Source organism: Melospiza melodia, chromosome 5 (assembly GCF_035770615.1).
Source record: "Melospiza melodia melodia isolate bMelMel2 chromosome 5, bMelMel2.pri, whole genome shotgun sequence".
Taxonomy (NCBI): Eukaryota; Metazoa; Chordata; class Aves; order Passeriformes; family Passerellidae; genus Melospiza; species Melospiza melodia.
Window position 1 is genome coordinate 79,834,057 of NC_086198.1, and position 18,507 is coordinate 79,852,563.

At 36.9% G+C, this 18,507-nt stretch overlaps 1 protein-coding gene across 7 annotated transcripts in view; it reads left to right on the top strand.

Annotated features, from left to right (window-relative positions):
* The window catches only part of EVC2 (EvC ciliary complex subunit 2), a 59,383-nt gene extending 43,879 nt beyond the window's left edge, over positions 1-15,504 (top strand). For 6 of the 7 annotated variants that reach the window (XM_063157618.1, XM_063157619.1, XM_063157622.1 and 3 more), the window contains 8 exons: positions 2,379-2,579; positions 3,858-3,980; positions 6,551-6,778; positions 8,488-8,696; positions 10,119-10,206; positions 12,408-12,601; positions 13,479-13,580; positions 14,060-15,504. In XM_063157618.1, coding sequence (XP_063013688.1) covers positions 2,379-2,579; positions 3,858-3,980; positions 6,551-6,778; positions 8,488-8,696; positions 10,119-10,206; positions 12,408-12,601; positions 13,479-13,580; positions 14,060-14,405 — 1,491 coding nt within the window. In that variant the 3' untranslated portion in view covers positions 14,406-15,504. The remainder of the gene's footprint in view (positions 1-2,378; positions 2,580-3,857; positions 3,981-6,550; positions 6,779-8,487; positions 8,697-10,118; positions 10,207-12,407; positions 12,602-13,478; positions 13,581-14,059) is intronic. The other variant, XM_063157621.1, reaches the window with a different exon arrangement.
* Positions 15,505-18,507: the final 3,003 nt, after the last annotated feature.

The following is an 18,507-nucleotide window of genomic DNA, read 5'->3' on the forward strand; positions in this document are numbered from 1 at the left end:
AGAAAGTGTTAGGGCCGTTGCTGCCTGCTGCAATGTGACCCTGGGGAGGTGGGAAAGCCGGTGGTGGCCTTGCCACAGCTGGGAGACCTTGCACAGGGAGAGCCCATGGCTGTGGCCAGCAGTGGTTGTGCCTCTCACAGTGGGCAGAAAGGTCCCTGAGAGATCAGGGGATGTTGGTGAGCATTTCTTGTTAGCTTTCAAGTACATTTATGTCTAGTTGTTTGATTGCCTGAATATTTCCAGTACTACATTTCCTATACAATGTCTATTAAATAAGAGACATTGTTAGAGACATGGGAACACGAAAAAATAAAATTGCAGCTTTAGGGGAAGCAGCTGGAACAGGCAAACCTATAATAAGCTGTGTGGCTCTGAAGAAAATGTACCAGGCATAAGAGATTGAACAGGGAGGGAGAAAAAAAAAGAAAAAAATAAGGCACTGGTACAAGTTTCTCCTTCATACCTCTTCTTTAAAGCAAAATAGATTTGTATGGGCAGTTTTATCCAGACAGAATAAGTTTTCCTGCCACGTATTGTAAAACCATATAACAGGAGTATAAAAAGAAACTTTACCCATTGCATTTGCTTTGCTGAAGAAGAAAATTCCATTTTTCCCATTGTTTTGGTTCTAATTTCAAGGGCTTTGTATTTTATTCAGCATTTTTTTCAGCATTTTAAATACTTTTCTGTGAGTCATTTGTATGCATTTTCGAGCTTGTCTTAACTATCTCTCGCTTACATTGCCAAGAGCAGACCTGCACGAATATGGAGGTAGATTGTATGACCCAGCAGGACTTTACTGTTTCTATCTTAGTATTCCATGATAACTCCATTCCAACCTGCAGTGTGCCTGTCATATTTGTTAGATGCTATCATTATTTGGAGCAGCAGTAATCTGTTTGGGTTTTTTTTTTTTTTCAGTAAAATGCAGGAAAATATATACAGGAAATGCAGCAAAAACTTTCCTACCAATAGCCCCTTAGAATCTGTCATGATCTTTTTGCAGTCCAGTGTCTGTCAGTTATGGTATTTTGATGACAGATGCCAGCTCTCATGTTTATGTTCTCATCTACTGTCTAGTTTGCAAAAAGCATTATTTTGAACGATACTTTTCATTTTTGTTGCTTATTAAAGAGACCATGGGTTAGTCCAAAATATTTGTGAAGATTTTTAGTGCTTACAGTCCTTTTTAAATATAGACATATAGCAAAACTCTATTTGCTGTATTTAATTTCCTATCTTTCTCTATAGATCTATGTATGCAGATTTATGGCATGGTTTTTCTTCCATGAGCCTAAGACAAGATGACAAATGGTTACGTATGCTACAAATGATCTGGACTAGTTAGGAGTAGTCTTGTCTTAAAGTAAACAACTTTTTGAAAGGAAAAACCTCATGCATTAGAAGTTTTTAACTGTTCTTTGCTGATTCAGTAGAAAGAAAAAAGGATTTCTAAACTCAGATATTTTAGTGAATACCAGGCAGTATAGGCCTGGTATACATTAAATAAAAGTATCAGTACTAATGAAACATGCAGCATAATACTGTTTTCAATGAAAAGTCCTTTTTGAAAAACATGCTGTTCATATTTTTAATACAAACATTTTTGTGGAATAAAAGAGATTGCCAAACAAATAAAAGTATGTTATTTTTTGTGAAATATTCTTAAGGAAATAAGATACACAAGGTGAGAAGAGTGTAGTCTATGGTTAATGAAAACTTTGCATACTTTATTTTTAAGTCAACTTCAGCTTGACCCAATGATCAGTTCCTTAGAGATCTGTGTTGAGAACCTTAATTCTGCAAAATGAGAACTTTGAGTAAATCAAATTATTCTTAAAATATATTGTGTTTTTCAAACTGCAAAGTGGCTTTTTACAATTAACAGCTGGAACCATTGTTATCAGTTGATCAAAGCGATGGCATATGCATTTATAATAGAGATTTTATTTTTTCTTTCTCAGTAGCTGTGGCTGCTAAGTAGTGGGAAACAGCTCAGGGAGGCTTTATGGGAAGCTTTTATCTTGATTTCAGCTGATGCTCGGTGTATTGTCTGAAGAGGTGGAAGGATTCTATGCATAGGAAATGTGCTAAAAATATTACTTATTTTTAAAATATTCAAAAGCTGTTTTCCTTTGAAAATGAAGTTTTGCAGTCCAGGAAGCTCTTCTGTATGCAGAATTTAAGGTAACCTCAGGAGTATTTTTTACATGGTGAGCAGTTCATTGCTGTGTGTGGAATCACTAACTGATATATGAAATAGATCAAAAAAGGATGATTGCTCTGTGTAAAGTGTTTGTGTGCATGTCTCTTACATTTTATGCAATATTGCCTAAATCAATAAACAGCAAATGGCTCTTGTGTTTTTTAACAGGCAGCTTCTATGTTTACCCCTCTCACTCTCAGAAGAGGAGTTGCTTAGAATGAGGCAAGAGTTGCACTGCTGCTTCTCCCAGGTGGACAGCAGCTTGGCTTGGCCCAAGATAAGAGCAAGAACCTTGCTTCAGGCTTTTGAAGTGGAGCAGAGGGACACTGAGGTGCTGAAAGTTGAGCAGAATTTAGCAGTGACCAATGAACAGGTGAGAACAGTGTGGGATCAGTGTGGGGATGTGGAAGGGGAACCTGGGGTACCTGTGACTGCTGGCATTGGCTGCAGATCTGGATCTGTAGCTTCTCCACAGGTACAACAGCAGTGTACACTTCTCCTGTCTGCATGGACCTGTGGGCTTGAAGATAATTCTTTGGGCAGCCGTTGGATAAATAGGTGCTTTTCACATACACCTGTGTATTTCTGTTGCTTTCATGAAAATTATGGGAATTTCTGAGAAAGACCCTTCTACATTGTTTTGTCCGTTTACAAAAATAAAGTTCCTGAGTTAGATGGCCTTTCTTGGCAAGAAATTTGGAATGATTTATGTTTTCTGTTTGCAAAAGATTTAAGTGTATGCAGACAGTTTGGTGTTATTTCCCAAAATCTAAATATGTGGAAGATGAGGCTTACTCAAAGTTATTGAAATATTTCCAACAAGAAGCCTACTGAATCTAGCCCTTTATAAAGAACCATGTGAGGGGTGTTTAATTCCTTCAGTAAAGTGTAAAAGCTCTGGAATTATAAATTGTTTTCAGTTCTTATAAAATATGGGAGCCAAAAATATTTCCTGTATTAGTTGTGTCTGATGCCATTGTAAAAAGGAGGACTTGCCCTTGCTTTGTTTTGGTTCAATTATGTTTTCTAAACATGTAAACTATGCTGGGTTAATTGAGCTAGGAATTAGCCTAGTTCAAGGCCTTAATAGTTTCTAAAGTACTAAAGGAGAGAAATGACTTTGCAAAACCTTACAGTTGAACAGATGTTATCATTTCCCCAAGAGTGCATATACTTAGTTGGTATTCTTGTAAAGAAATAGAAAGGTCAAGAGTAATTTGATTACATGGAACGGTGCTTCTTAATATTATCATGGTTCATTTGTGATTCACAGACTGTGTGTTGAAAACAATGTAGATCTTAAATTAATATTCTTTGTTCATTTTTAACTGAGCTGAGGAGACAATGTATCAGTTAAAATCTTCTCTTATTATCACTGCTAAAGCTTGTTTAAAATCAAATTTATATGCTATGAGTTTTCATGGGAAGGATGAATATATAATTCTACTTAAAAGAAATTTTTTTTAAAAATTCTAACTTTGTCTGAATGTCCAAAATGAATGTTCTGAATGAATAGGCAGCACCTTAATTTCAGATGTACTTTCTCAGTGAAAGTCATTTTTTCCAAGTTTTTGATTATAAGTAATAATTTTAACATTAATATCTTCATATACCTCTTACAAATAAAGCATTTTTGCTCATCTTGTTACAGCAGCATTCTAAAATGGGAAAAACAGGATCCAGGAATAAACATAAGTTAGATATTCTGAAGAAATCTTTACAGGACAAAATTTTAATTTATGAAGACTCAGTGAAAGGTGAAAATTTGAATAGGGTAAGTACAATCTTTTCTGGACTGAAGTTGAAACCTAGATCTTTAGTAATTAAAGATTGACAGCATTCTATAAATGTAAATAAGAACCAGAGAAAAAAGGTGTAAGGTATAGTGGCATGGTGCATCTCCCTACTATTGCCTGCCTTTATCAAGGTGTTGCATTTCACACATAATAGTTTTTGCTTTGTTTTAATTTTTGCGTCTTAGTTACAGAACTCGTTTCATGTCTCACCCCTTTTTCTTCCAATGGTTCTGGGGCTTGGTGTGTGCAAGATTGCAAGGCTCCCCTAGATCCTGTGGTTTTCCAGGAAGGCTTTCAAAACATGGAAGGTGCTTCAATGCATGCTTCAGCTGAGCAGCATTTAGTTCCTGGACATCTGCTAATGCTGCTGGAAATAGAGAAGTGGATTCCTAGATCCAGAAGCTTTTTGGATGGGGTCTGAGTTTATTTGTACAGAACTAATTGAAAGGAAGTCCTGATTCTGGTGGGTACCTTTTAAAAACACACAGCCCCAGTCTAAAGTTAATCCTTGAGAAATGAGTGGGGCCAATCTTAATATGGGATTTTAAAGGCTTTTTACTTCCCTGCTAGTAGATGTTCCAAGAGATCTTTCACATGTATATGATATGGATAATATTAGGCTTGCATGTCAGGAGGACATTGCAAGGACATTAAGTTTGTTAAACAAAAGTGGTGCACAGCTGTAGAAACTATGCATGACAAGCAGCTGTCATTGGTAATTAAAATTAGTAGTTAAAAAAATAGTTTCAAAAGTGATTGCAAGATCATTTTTTGTACCAACTGGGACAAAAAGCTGTTTTTATACCTATTTCTTAGCTTTTTATACCTCTGTCCTGAAAAATGAAAAATACTGGGTCAATGTGTTAATTCAGAAATAATTTCACTTTTATGTGAGACCAACACATCAATACCTAATGCCCTGATCTTCAAAATTTCGGTGGTTTTAGTACTCTTCCTTGCATGTACATCAGATTATGGGCTAAGCTTTAGAGGCAAAAAAGTACTGAATAGTTTAGTAAATATAAAGCAGCAAATGCTGTCTTACATTTTTATTAGAATCTTAATTTTAAAATTGGAAATTTAGCTTCTCTAAACCTCCTTGCTCCAGTTTTATATGCACCATCTGGCATAGCTGTTGTCATTCTAATTGTATGGCTGGTTTCAGAGCTGGCAAGAGTCAGAAAGAAACTGTGTGGCTGGGAGTAGATAGCAATACCAATTGAGTGATGCAGCATTTTGTTTGTTTAAGAGGAGTTCATTTGCTGTATAATGTTGAAGATGTCTCACCACCCTCATTGTAAAATACTGTGAATTATTTCTTCCTATTTTAAAATATTTATATTAATTGTATACTAATTTAAAGGATGCATTATGTTTAAAAGATTAAATATTTCTAACTGTTCTAAAACACCAAGTAGTGGAGTTGGAGCTGTCAGGGTCGCATGTGCTTTCTCTATCTGTGTTTTTTCTCTCTTACAATCCACCTCTCTGGGCCCAAGTGAATAGTGCAGGGGAGAGAATACAAACTAACTGGTAATTGTTTACTGTAGTCTTTTGAAGATTCAGCTACCTAAATGTTAGATACACAGTGGAGCCATCAGTGTCTAACCTAGACATCCACGTTACATGTCAGTGGAAATCCATATTTTAGGATAGGAAACCTACTGAGAAGTATGTTTTCTTTGAGTATGAAGGGAGCTTAGAGTGACAAGCTGAGATGGAAGCACCTGAAGAAGGTAATGGCAGCTGGCTGCTCTGGACATTGTCCCACAGAAGAACAGTCACAGTGCAGTGTCCTTGGCTCTCAGTGGCACAGCATGGAGAGCTCATCACTCACATACATTGGATCGTGTGCCTGCACATGCTGCACCTGCCTTTCACCCCTCAATAGTTCCTAGGGATGTTCCATCAAATGTGTGGCAGCAACACAGCTATTGAGTTAAATCACTTTGATTTTATGCTGTTTGATGTTGATCCAATCCAGTTCTAATCTTATTTGAAATCTATTGCCACTAGACTTTTGATTTACAGTTTAACTCTGTTTTATATAAGAAGGTTTTTCATTATTTGCTCAAAGAATAGTTGAATGTCATCAGTCAGCATTAACTGACACTTGCCAATTTGAAACTAAATACAGTCTTTCTATAAGTTCCATGTTTTTTCCAAGCAAAAGGGCATATTTTATCTTTCCATTTAACCATAGATTTGTGTTTCTAGCTTTTAATTTTATTATAATAAAAATTATATTGATCCTCTGTTTTAGGTTAGTGTTTAATATTTCAGTTTTGACTACCTGAAAAGAGAGCCTGAACTCTTTAAAGTATTTGACTGTACTGTAATTTTTAATTTGGATTACAGTAAAAACTTGGAATTGAAGGTTAAAAGCAATTCTTGAAACAGTATATTGCATTATAAGATAACAGCACTGATGTCTTTGCTGTCATAATACTGCTTAATTACAGAGTACTAAAATCATAAGTGTGCATATAAGAGTTTCTGTTAATCTATCTTTTGTGTTTTTGTTTTGTTTTGTTTTTTTTTTTTTTAGATTAAGTATGAGTTGCAGCTTGAGAAAGAATGTCACCTGCGCAATCTGGAAAATAAACTTGGAGAGTACAGTGCTTCTTTAGCCTTTCAAAAGACTGTTAAAAAATCCAAAATGCTGGAGCTGTATACTGCTATCATAAATGTGCAAGCTTTTCTCTTTGAACAACTGAACACATCAAAAACCCTGTCAAAGCTGGAATGTATTCAAATTTTAGAAGCACATAATCCTGTAAGTAATGTAGTTGTTAAAATAAAAAATCCTGTTAGGAAACGGCCACTATTAGAGTATCTTTGATTAGCTGCTGTTTTGCAGCTTCTGGTTGTCCAGACTGTAATTTTTGTGAGTATGTGCACTTCACTGCATTCAGTAAAAGACATAAAGAGAAGGAGAACCAAGGAAGATTGTGTGTTATTATTTTTTATTTTGTTACAGTTGCATGCAGGCAGAAAGGGCAGTATTTCGGTGGCTACTTAGTATTTATTGATTGAAAGAAAGACAGTTTAGAAGTGATTTGGACTCATGACAGAAGAGTAAATTGTTGTGTCTGTCTTACAGAATTACTCCTGTTATAATGCTGTCCATATGCTAAATCCATAACCACATGATATGCTTCAGTTGTCAAGTTTTTAGAGATTGCCTATGCAGCCTCCTACCTGTCTCACTCCAGGCACACTCATGCCGCTTAAATAGCAGAAAATCTAGGAAAAACCTCTTCCCTTCACCATATTTATTACATATTTGATATCTGCCAATTTTCTAATCCTTTTTTAATACTTCAGTGCTCCGTTTTCACAAGGACTTTTTTTTCTGCATCTGCTATTTGAAACCATCCAAGTGAGGCTTGGGGAGAGCACTGGAGTAGAACAAGCAAAATGGGTTTTTGAGAAAAACCTCTTTGCTAGAGGGCATCATTAGACAGCTACTGCTGTGAAAATTCCTTGTTTAATGTGGTCATCTCTACAGAGTTTTTCAGAGTGGCAGTTAGAATGCTTATATGCCTCCAGTTTTTCTTGAATTTGTATTAGAGCTGTAGGAAATAGTGAAAGTTGAATGTAGGAAGTGTATTTTTTGCCTTTTGTGCCTTAAGTGTGAGAGGGCTTTTCAGAGAAGTTGCTTTTACCTTCTCTGTTCTTGAGCAGGTGAAGAAAAAGATTGAAGAAGGGGCAGAATTTAGACCTAGAATAGCCAACACTGGGTTAAATACAGCTGGTGAGGCAGAGGAATGGATTAAAATTCAGCATTTTCTCCAAGGTACAGGTTAGGAAGTAGGGCTTTGAGATAGTAAGCAATGTAAAAGTTGAGGTAAGACAACAGTGACATTGGAAATAGGAATATGGAGCCTTCCTTCTGGTGTCTAGTTTGACTTTTTGATCAAAGTGAGATTTTTAGCATGGAGGATCCTGTCCCCTGAAGACTTTGGATTTTAACCTTTTGATTTTCTAAGCATTTTATTTTAACCCTGACTTTATCAGACTAATTATGAATTACTGTCTTTTAACTTAAATTCCTTTGATATTAGCTGTAAATTTGGTATAAATAAAATCAGTTAGTCTGAGTTTCTCAAGCTGTTTCAGTGGATTTATGCAGCTTACAAATGAATTTGAATGGTTCCTTAGTTTTGATCTCAGCCATGCTAACAGTCTAGTTGCTGGAGGTCCTCTCCAGTGGAAGGTTTCAGAAAGCATTGACTTTTAACACAATGAAAATTGAGTCATAGCTTTCCTCATTGTTCTGATATTCATAATGTACCAGTCATGTTTACTGAAGCCTTGCAATGAATGAAAAGTGTAATGACTGCAAGTGGCTGGGTAGAATAAGAAATGAATAAAGTAATATCAGAAAATCTGATACCATCATCTTTTTTCTTCACTCCAAATGAAATTCTTTCTTTCAAGTTATAATTTAACTTCTTATCATCATGCATTTTCAACTTCTAGGAGATTGAAGAACTTGAAAAGAAGCTGGAGTATGAGATGTTGCATAAGGAGTCAGTGCAGCAGCATCTAATGAGTAGGCAGAGGTGGATTCTGGACGGTTTGGGACTCTCAAATGAAGTTGTGGACACGAATGCAGAAAGACATGTGACAGTTCTGTTAAGACAGGCCATGAATAAATGTAAACAATTTATAAACCTGTACCAGCAATGGTAAGTTCTTTGGTCTCAGGTTTTACTATGTTACTGCAGTTCTTATGGACTCTGGAGAAGCAGCAGGAGGAATGTTCTGCTCTACTGGAGAGGGACCATACGTCTGTATTTGATCTCTGCCTTCTTGTACTGTGGCCCAGAGCATAACTGAGAAGTTGGGAATATTGAAATGAGAAACATGAAATAATAAAAACTTAGTAGCATATAAATGGTGCTGTGTGTTGCATGGCAGTCACCATTTTTTTGACAGGGATAGTGGAAAAATAATGATACTCCTTAGCATTAAGGAGGAAAATCATTTTATTCCTTTTGCTTTGTCTCCCAGGAAGATAGGGGGGGACTTCAGTGCAGCATGATCTGCTGGGGTCAGAGGAAATAGCTGAGACAATTTAAATTGAATTTCCATCTCCATTGTCATACTGTAGACTGAATTCCCTGGCACACAATTATTTTTGATGAGATGTATAAACTCCTCTTCAATTTCAATTTTCCCTGGCCAGTTTTTAAGTAAAAATATCAGCGACAAATAAAATGCCTCTTGGGAGGTATATAGAAATATCTGTCTTGTCATAATGGCTGCCTAGCAAAAATGGGTGATAATTTGCAAAATTGCAGCCTATTGTATTACTTTTATTAGGGTTACAGGAGGTAGAAATGGCATTTCCATGTGTATTGCACAGTATTAAAAGCCTAGCACATTTCAAGCTTCATGTAATGTCCTCAAAGTGTGCTTACCATTAGAAAGTGGTTTTCCATAAAAACCACTGGTATATTAAAAATGGCTGTGATAGTGGTAAGTCTGTTTTAATTCTGAAAAAGCTAGAGCATTGCTCAGTTTAGATGAATATCTTTCCTGTTGCAGAAGTGAGGAGTCAGTAGAGGATCAGATAAATCTCTGCACCAGTATCCACAAGCTGGTAACCTATCAGAAAAACCTTCAAAGAAACTGCAGCTAGGCTTTAATTGAAAACTTACTGGAAGGAACAAGTTTTGTACTTTCGTACATTGCAGGATTTGTACATGATGTCATCATGTTTTAGTCTAGAAAAAAAAATAATCACCAGCAATGAGGAAGTTTACTGTTTAATGTCATATTTCAGCTGCAAAAAGACCCACAGCTTGCCTTAAAGTGTGATGAAATTTAAAAAAGACGGAAGAATATGGAGACTTTGAATCACATTGCTTTGGAGTGATTCCAGATTTGAATTGTGTGCAAGAGCATAGCCTTAGATTCTGGTGTTTGCCTCGGGGTTCAGGGAAGCAGGGAAGAGAATTTGGCATGTTTTAGAAGTTAGGCTGCTCACAGCAGATTTGCTGACAGACAGATATGCTTCCTGAATGGGTGACCTTCCAGTTTTGTTTCCTATAATGCAGTCATTGCACCTGGGAAGATTTCAATGTTAATTCTGTCTTTCACTTCAGCTTGAGAGATGAGCAATGGAATTGCGTGGTGCTTGAAGATCTCCTGGAAAATATAGAAACGAAAGCGTTTTTGGCAATTTATAGTCAGGTAAGCATGAAATTGAACAAAGTTCCAAGTTTAAATTACAGCTGTATCTGAATATCAGCTTTTCTTCTTTTTTGGGAACCATTACATGTATTTAGAGTTACTCTCTGTTAGTAGTTGCTATCAGTTTGCAGCCTATACTATCAGTCACTTCAGTTAATTCTGAGCTACTTTCAGCCTTTTGAATTTTACTGAGTTATACTTCTGTTTATTCATTTACAAATCCTTTCAGGGTTTTTCCTGTTGCATTTCATTCTATAGAGAGCTGAAGTGCCTGTTTTACTGGTTAACAGACAGATTTACAGTTGAATCTTCATGTAATGAAAAAAGGGTCTTGTTTAGATTTTGATGAGCATTAAAAATGATTTGCATTTAATATGTTTCAAAATTAAATGATAGCAGGACTGCTAGTTAAATTTTCTAGTATCATTACTCCTACTTGTTTTCAAAACTGGTTTAAAGATCCTGAGAACATTTAGCCAAAGAGAGTAGAATAGGTCTCAGAGATCTGTCATGTTTATTCTCACTTAATGTTGCATTTTGTAAGTTTAGAGCAGTGTTTAAAGACCAGAAGTACAAGACAGTACTATAGAAATTAGACTTAGGTGTCTGTATTAAGACTTATGCTCTTATTTGCATTCCTCTCCAAAGAAGAATCAAATAATTTCTTTCACTAAGTAGCCTGAGCAAACATCTCTTTGGTGTTCAACTTTGGTGCCCAGTCATTATGAAAATATTTTAAGAACTGTACGAATTTACTAATCTCACATCAGTCTTAGGATTTTGTCTTGTTAATTCTGTGTGATCTCAGTGGTTTCCATGTAAAATCTATAACAACACTGAAGAGGCCAGAAAACTTTGAAAAGTGTTTTCTTACCTTTCAGAGAGAATTCTCTGCTTGAAGGACAATTAAGGGGAAAGGAGGTTGATTGATTTCTTTATTTTGTGTGGCTGTCTAAATTTGGCTTAAGATTGCTTTGCTGGTGATGTTTTGTTTCTTTCAAAGAGGATTCAGGTAATCCAGGAATCTCCTAGGCGAATTTACTCCTCTGAAGAGTTGTCATACAGAAAAGAAGGCAAACATTTGCTGTGACTTTTTGAAACTACTGTGGACAAAGAACCTGGCTGTCTTCCTGGGATCTTGTGGGGTTTTATGTGACATGGGCTTCGTAGTCATCTCCTCCATCAGCACTTACAAGAGGGTCTGCAGAGTGCTGATAACTCAGCTGTCATGAGGCATTGCATTTGGCATGTCTTACCTAACTTCAGCTACCTGAGTTACATGTATGGCTTGAATAGACAACAGCAGCTTTTTTCTGGCATTCTTTGAGACATTTAACTTGTTTTCATTTGCCTTACTCTTTCCTTTCCACATAGTCCTCAATATTTTGTAGACTTTTTATATTTGATACACAAAAGAGAGCTGCAGACCTAGGGACAGTGTATTTATGACAACAGAGCAGAAAATAGCAATGGAAATTTGGTGTTTGGAGTGGGGCAGGAGATGGGGCTGGCTGAGTGTCTATGGAACAACTAAATTTGAATTCAGTCTACTTGAACATTATATGAACGTGCTTTACCATTGACCTTTGGGCAAAAAATAGGCAGGATGTTTGGAAATAAAAAAATACTACCAAAAGAAAAGCAGTTCTTCACCCCTTAACAAGTGTTACAAGCTGTTCTCTGAGCTTATCGCAGAAACTTGTGTTAAGAGAAGCTGAACAATGATGTGATCAACCATGACAACGTGTAAAGTTTTTCAAGGCTATTTTTCCCTCCACAATTTTACAGACCAAGGAATGCCACATTGCTTCCTTGCTATCTTGAAATTATTTCTTTATAGTAGAAGAATCCATAAATTAGTTAAGCCTTACATGTTAGAATGTAATTGTCTTGTGATTTTTCAAACCAAAGGGCATCAAGTACATGCCCTGAGCAGATATGCCAAGATCAACTGATTATTTAGCATTTACATTGCCAAAATCCCAAATGAAATGGACAGCCATGATATACATGGGCCACTGTGGGTAGAAACAGCAGACATAGAAGTGTGAGCACTTGATGCCAAAATTGTCACTACTAAAATAATCTTTAGTAATATTTTTTGCTTCCATAATGACTGTTTATTTAAAACATTAACTAAGATTTGCTAACATTTATTTTCAGTGCTGAATTTATCTTTCTTTTACTCATTTATCCTCTAGGAGCTCCGTCTGGCAGGTTATTTAGCTAAACTGACGAGGGTGCCAGTGGGGGTGTTGCACAGGGTCCTGAACTTGCTGCTGCCATCCAGCTCACAAAGTGAGGTTCTTTCTGTCCTTGATTCCATCAGTAAATATTCAGATGGTGCTGTTGAAAGTGAAAGTAATGCAGATGAGTCTGGCAGCTGTAAGAAAAGGTAGGTGTGGTGTTTTCTGGTAGACCACTGCAAGACAAGATTGTTGTTTTATGTGTATGTCTGTTTACTGGACAATGAGATTGAGAGCTATAGAAAAAAGTCACAGGTGCATAAATTTCCTTTTGAACTATTTTTCTGGGGTAAAAGTACTTTAAAACTACTACCTTATTTTGTGAAATGTTTTAACTATAATAAATTTATTGATAAAAACTTAAAGTAATTTTATAAGTTCATTAATTAAACAGTTATTTCATAGATTTATAAATCCTGTTCTGATCATTTTCTTTCTGTTGCCTGAATTGGAGTTTGTTAAAATATTTTCCTTCCACTTTTTTTTTAATAATGTTCATGACACACTGTGTTTTACGTGTCTATAGCTCTTAAAGAGGTAAAGGAGATTGTCCTTCCTAATAGTGAAAGTTGCAGCCTTGCAGATGTCTGTCCCTTTGTAGTTAATTACTGAAGTTGGAGGTGGGCACTGAGTTTCCCTTTTCTCACAGACACAGGTAGAATCTCAGGGCCTTTGTCACTCCCTTTAGCCCCATTAACATGAGCTGAAATCTGTGCAGTAACACCAAGGGATGCTCAGGATCTGCTCTCCCAACTCCCTGCCCTGACCTGGGCAGGAGACAAAAGCAGATGTTGTGGCATTGAGCCCAGTCCTTGGCAGCTGTGCGTTCTCAAGGAGCAGATAAGAGTCCTTGGTACCATGCCCTGAGGTCTGATCTTAACTGATTTAAATGATTTTTGGCAGGGCAGCAAGAGTTCTTGAACACTCTGACTGCGTTTGTGCTGTTGCTGTCATGGGTTTGTTAGCTAAAGTCAGAGAGGGAACAAAAATGTGTATATTTGGGGATTTTTTTTCCTTCTCCTTCAGGAAGAGCCAAGAGTTGTGGCAAGCGCTGGAGAGCAAAACAAGGCAAGATCTGATAAACAGAAGTTTAGAAAAGATCCCTTCTCTAAACAAGAGAAAAGGCAGGTAAGGAGAAATCCAGAACAAACATACTGGGTGTTTTTTTTTTTCTTTATAGTTTATTTAATGGGCCAAGATTCTTCTTACAGCTTTTAGAATTAGTTCATAATATGCATTTTCTAACACTTCTCTATCTAGTGCTTATGGTTCCCACAACATATTTACACATAATAAGCAAGATAGTAAATACCTAAAAAGATTTTTCTGTACCTATACACAAAATTCTCACATTTTTCACATACATTGCTCATCTTCCCTATGTTTATTTATTATGAGGTTGCCTTTCCTTTTGCAATTTTGTATCTCAGAAAATGATACGTGAATTATTGGGAATTAGAATGAAAACTACAATTCTCTCTGTTGAAATATGATTTTCTTTAGCTTCCAAGTAGCTTCACCACTTCTGTGGCTAGGTGTGGTATAGGGCGTTGTGCATTTTTTGCCTCAGTTTTCACTTTTCACCTCAATTTTTCTCATTAATGTAGTTTGATAAAGAAGAAGCAACTTGCTGTCTTGGAAAAAGCAGTGTTCATTCATCTGGGATGTTCAGCTGCACACCCTCCTGCGGAACAGCCTGATCCAAATGATCCACCAGCTTCTCTGAGCTCTGCCGCTGCTGAAGCCATAGAGCTCTTTGACACAGGGGAGAAGATACTTCTGTTCCGTGAACCAAGTGATCCAAAACTTGCTTTGCATAGTTTTCCAAGGAAAAAGAAGAAGAACTTTCTTAATTCTAAAAAAGCTGCTCGTGCAAACGTGGATTCACAAGAGCAACTTCCATTTAGAGTATCACTTAGGGAAGAGGAAGTTATTTCAAATTCAGTAAAATGATGAAGAATTAAGTGTACAGTTCAAATAACATATGTGTTGTTTTAATCTGATTTGTCTGATATTGGAAATAGATGTAATTTTAGAATGGCACAGTTGGTGATGTGCATCTTGCATTTTTTAATTCCTGTCAGTGCTTTGTTGTACTAGGTAAATATGGGTTTTCCATGATGCACATTCTGGCAGGCAGGACTCTGTGTTCCTTCACTATATTTTGGTCATTTTTGCACTGATTTTACCATAGTTGTATTTTCATAATTTATACAGAAAGGTTATTTATTGTATATAGTAGGTACTGATTTACTATTTTTGTATTTATATTTTTGTGGTAAGCTGCAGTATAGCAGATGACGTGAAGAGATGTGGTAGAAGAACCACATGTCCTCTGTTCTCTGATTTTATATTATTCTAGTTAATTTACTGTTTAACACTGTGTTCCTAATAGGCTTTGCATGTTACTTCTGCAGTCTGTGTTCTGCAATGACAGCTGGTAGTCCAGATCTTTAGCATATACTGTGTACTGAGCCTTTCATCCTGGAGTAACTTCAGCGTTTCTCTGTTTCTAAACTTGCTTCTGTTGAACTGTGACTGTGGCTACATTTCCAAACTGTTACATATTTACAACCTGTTGCAGTCTTGTCCTTGGTGAAGCAGTGTCGTCACATTTGCTCAGCAGAAAAGTGAAAAATGTAAACGGGCATGTAATGCCTTCAGGAGCTCTTTTGATTGCAGTGCTGCCAATTTTTGCAATTTTAGATATTTTTGAAGTTTTTATTCCTCAATTTCTCTAAGTTGATAAAAATATAATTTTATACTTCAGAAAGAGTTAATTTTTAAACCTGTCTGGTTGACTTGAAGAGTCCAACAAACATGAATCCCAAAAAGAGGAACAGGAAAAGCTAATTGAAATAACCACATGTAATTATTAATATCTTATATTATTCAAGCCTGTTTTGAAGGTGTTGTAACTGTATTTGAATGCTGTGCTCTGAGGCCACTGTGATCACATCTTTTCTGTTTTTTCTTGTACAGATCTTCAGTGCCTTTTTATTAATAGGGTGCCATATTATTTGAAAATTAAAATGTTATACATGTATCTACAGTTGGCATTTTTTTTCCCCCACTTCTCTGACAAGTTTAAATATTCATTCCACAGAAGACAATTAGTGTTTCCTATCACTACTAGCATTAGAAATTGTATGCAGTAATTAGAATGACAGTCCTAATTATTATTTGATTGCATTCTTCAGTCTTTTCATGGAAGTATTTGCTGTCACAGGAAGAGGAGTCTGTCAGGGTTGTGGGAGTTCAAAGCTGCTGTTTTAACTGGGTCTGGTATTTCATCCCCAAGGCATGAGTGGGTAAAGAGAAGGGTCTGTCCTGCCTTGGAAGTGGGCCAGAGCTGTACAGGAGGAGCCTCAGGTGTTTCAGAAAAGGCAAGAAAGCAATTAAGCAATTGGAAAACTTGGACAGCTCATGGCTGCAAGGAGCACTTGAAAGCTGAAGTACCTTCTTGAATGTCAGTCCCTTCAGGATGTCTTTGCAAGCCCAGGCTCCTCACTGTTACAGTATAAGAGGGAAATGACATTAACTCATCACAGATATGACATGGAGCCCAATAGCTGTACTAGGTTACAATAATAAAATGCAACATCTGAATATTGATTACAATATCAATTTATTATCCTTAATAAATAATCTCTGTCTAGCAATAGAAAACTGATTTGTAACTCTCTCACACCTCATTACAAATTTGAAGCAGTTCAGTGACTGTAACTTTGTAGCAGGGAAAGTCACTCCCTGCTATGAGTCACTCTCATATCATGCAGTACATATTCAAAGAAACATCCAGATCTTGACATCTCTTGTGCCTTGTGAAAGAAGTACTAACTAGGAAATAGCCCACTTCAGTGAAGAGTTGGCTTGCATTCAGCTTTGAGTCACACCAGAGGACAGAGGGCCAGCTGTTGATTGCGCAGCTTTGTGTGTGTGCCACAGGTATTGCTGTCCTTGTTTCACAGCTGAAGTCTCCCAAAGAATGTGTGTGCTGGACAAGCCATTCAAATTCATCCCCTTTGGTTTCACAGTCATCAATACAAGAAGTAATAGAAGGCCAACTTCTTCAGTGTTTGAAACATGGTCCAAATCAGTTGTGTTCCCCTTGAAGTTCATTGCTTCTCCTGTTGCCCTTGACAGTTCCCTGTGTACTCCCATATCCATTGCACTGTTGTCCTCCCTCAACATGAAGCCATTGCACAAGGAGCCAAAGCATACAAAAAACAAGCAAATGTAACTGTCCTTGGTCAATGATTTAATCCATACAGTAAATAACAACTTACTGGCCATGGTAAATTTTACTGAAGAAATTATTCTCCATGCTAGACAAATAAACTGTAGCTTTGTTACGATTTTTTCAACATGTCCTTCAGTAATGTCAGCTTGCAGCTAACAGCCCTTGTGCCCAGGGTTCAGGATTTTCAGGAGGCTTAGTTATGCCCAGGCTCTTCAGCATTAACAACAACCCACTTTCTGCTCACCTTGCTGTATTTTTGGCTTGGGATACCTGGATACTGGATTAGCATGCAATACATTTTCCCCACACTGTCAAGTTTTTATTTAAAAGAATACATTTTGAAGGTTGGTGGTTTTTTTAATAAAAAGGATCCCACATGATGAAAAATATTTCAGCAAAGATGTACTAAAAATGTCCTGCAGTGATTGAGGTGAAAATGCTTCTGTGAAACAAGTGGGTTGAGATTTCTTATCATAAATTTATATTAAATTTCTTTAACCTTGGTGTTGCGTATTAATTTATTATGAAGTAGAATACACATGCTAGGCCTAATGAAGAATAATTCATACCAAGAGTGAATAACTGGATGTTCTGGAAGAGACTATCTGTGTCAAAGTCAATCTGTTGTAAGCAAAAGTGGGAATACCTATAAGGACCTGGCACTTCACTACAAAAATATGTAAATGGAAGTAAAAGGATTGACACTTTAGCAGAAATAATTGTTATATTTTATAGGTAACTTTTATCTTCGCTGATTACTGTAACTGTTTCAGGTTTAGATGAATTTTTAAACAGATAATGTCTCTTTAATAAGGTCAGTTCTACAAAGTACTTGTCTGCCTTTTTTGAACCTGGGGAACTCATGCTGCTTTCTTTCATTATGTGGTATTTACCCAGCTGCTATTTTAACACCTTCATTTCTTCTGGGGAATGTTAAGTTTTTATGCTGTTACCTTTGTACAACCCAGTTCCAATAATTACACTGCCTTTTGTCAACAGCTCCAGCTTCCCAAGAGACTGACAGTGGGATTTGCAAAGCATCAAATGCCAGGTTCACTCATCTGTTGCCCCATGCTGTGCTTGTGTAGCTGGTGCAGCCTCAGGTGTAGCAGCATACAGCTTGTTTTCCTTGCTGAGCTGTGAAGCTGTGCTGTCACAGGCTGTTGAGAGCTGTGTGAGTTCACATGAATAGCAATGCTGTGCAAGTGATGAACATTGTCCTTCTAGCTGAGTGTTCCAGGAAGGATCTAGCCTTTTCCACAGTCTGCTTCTCCACTCAAGGTCTCTTGTAAAAATGACTGAAAAAGGCCACCAGCTCAGGTCTTTAGTACTGTCTTCCTATTTGTTTTTTTGTTATTCACAGGGAGCAGGGCAGGGAAAGTCAGTACTCCACCCTTGTGGAAGAGTATACAGCAGGCTCACTGTTTGCCTTTGTGTGCAGACAAACTGTGACCTATATTTAATGTTAATCTCATTAATATGTTCCATGAGAACTGGTAATGTCCACCTCTGTATTTGAGCAGTCTTGTTATCTAAAACCTCTAGTTACTTTTCTCACCTCAGCTGTCAAGTGACCAAAAGCAATTTGCTTTCTCCAAGGTTCAGAGATTCCTCTGGAGAGCAGAATACAGATACTTGCAGGGAACTGAATTTTGAAGAAGTCAACATTGTTGGAGCATCTTCTTCAATTATGCCAGAGAAATTATCTCACAAAAGAGGCTGTGTATTTTCAACCACTTTTGTTTGAAAAAAGATGACCAAATAAGAAAATAATTAAAACCTGGAAGTGGCACGTATCATTCCAAGCCATAA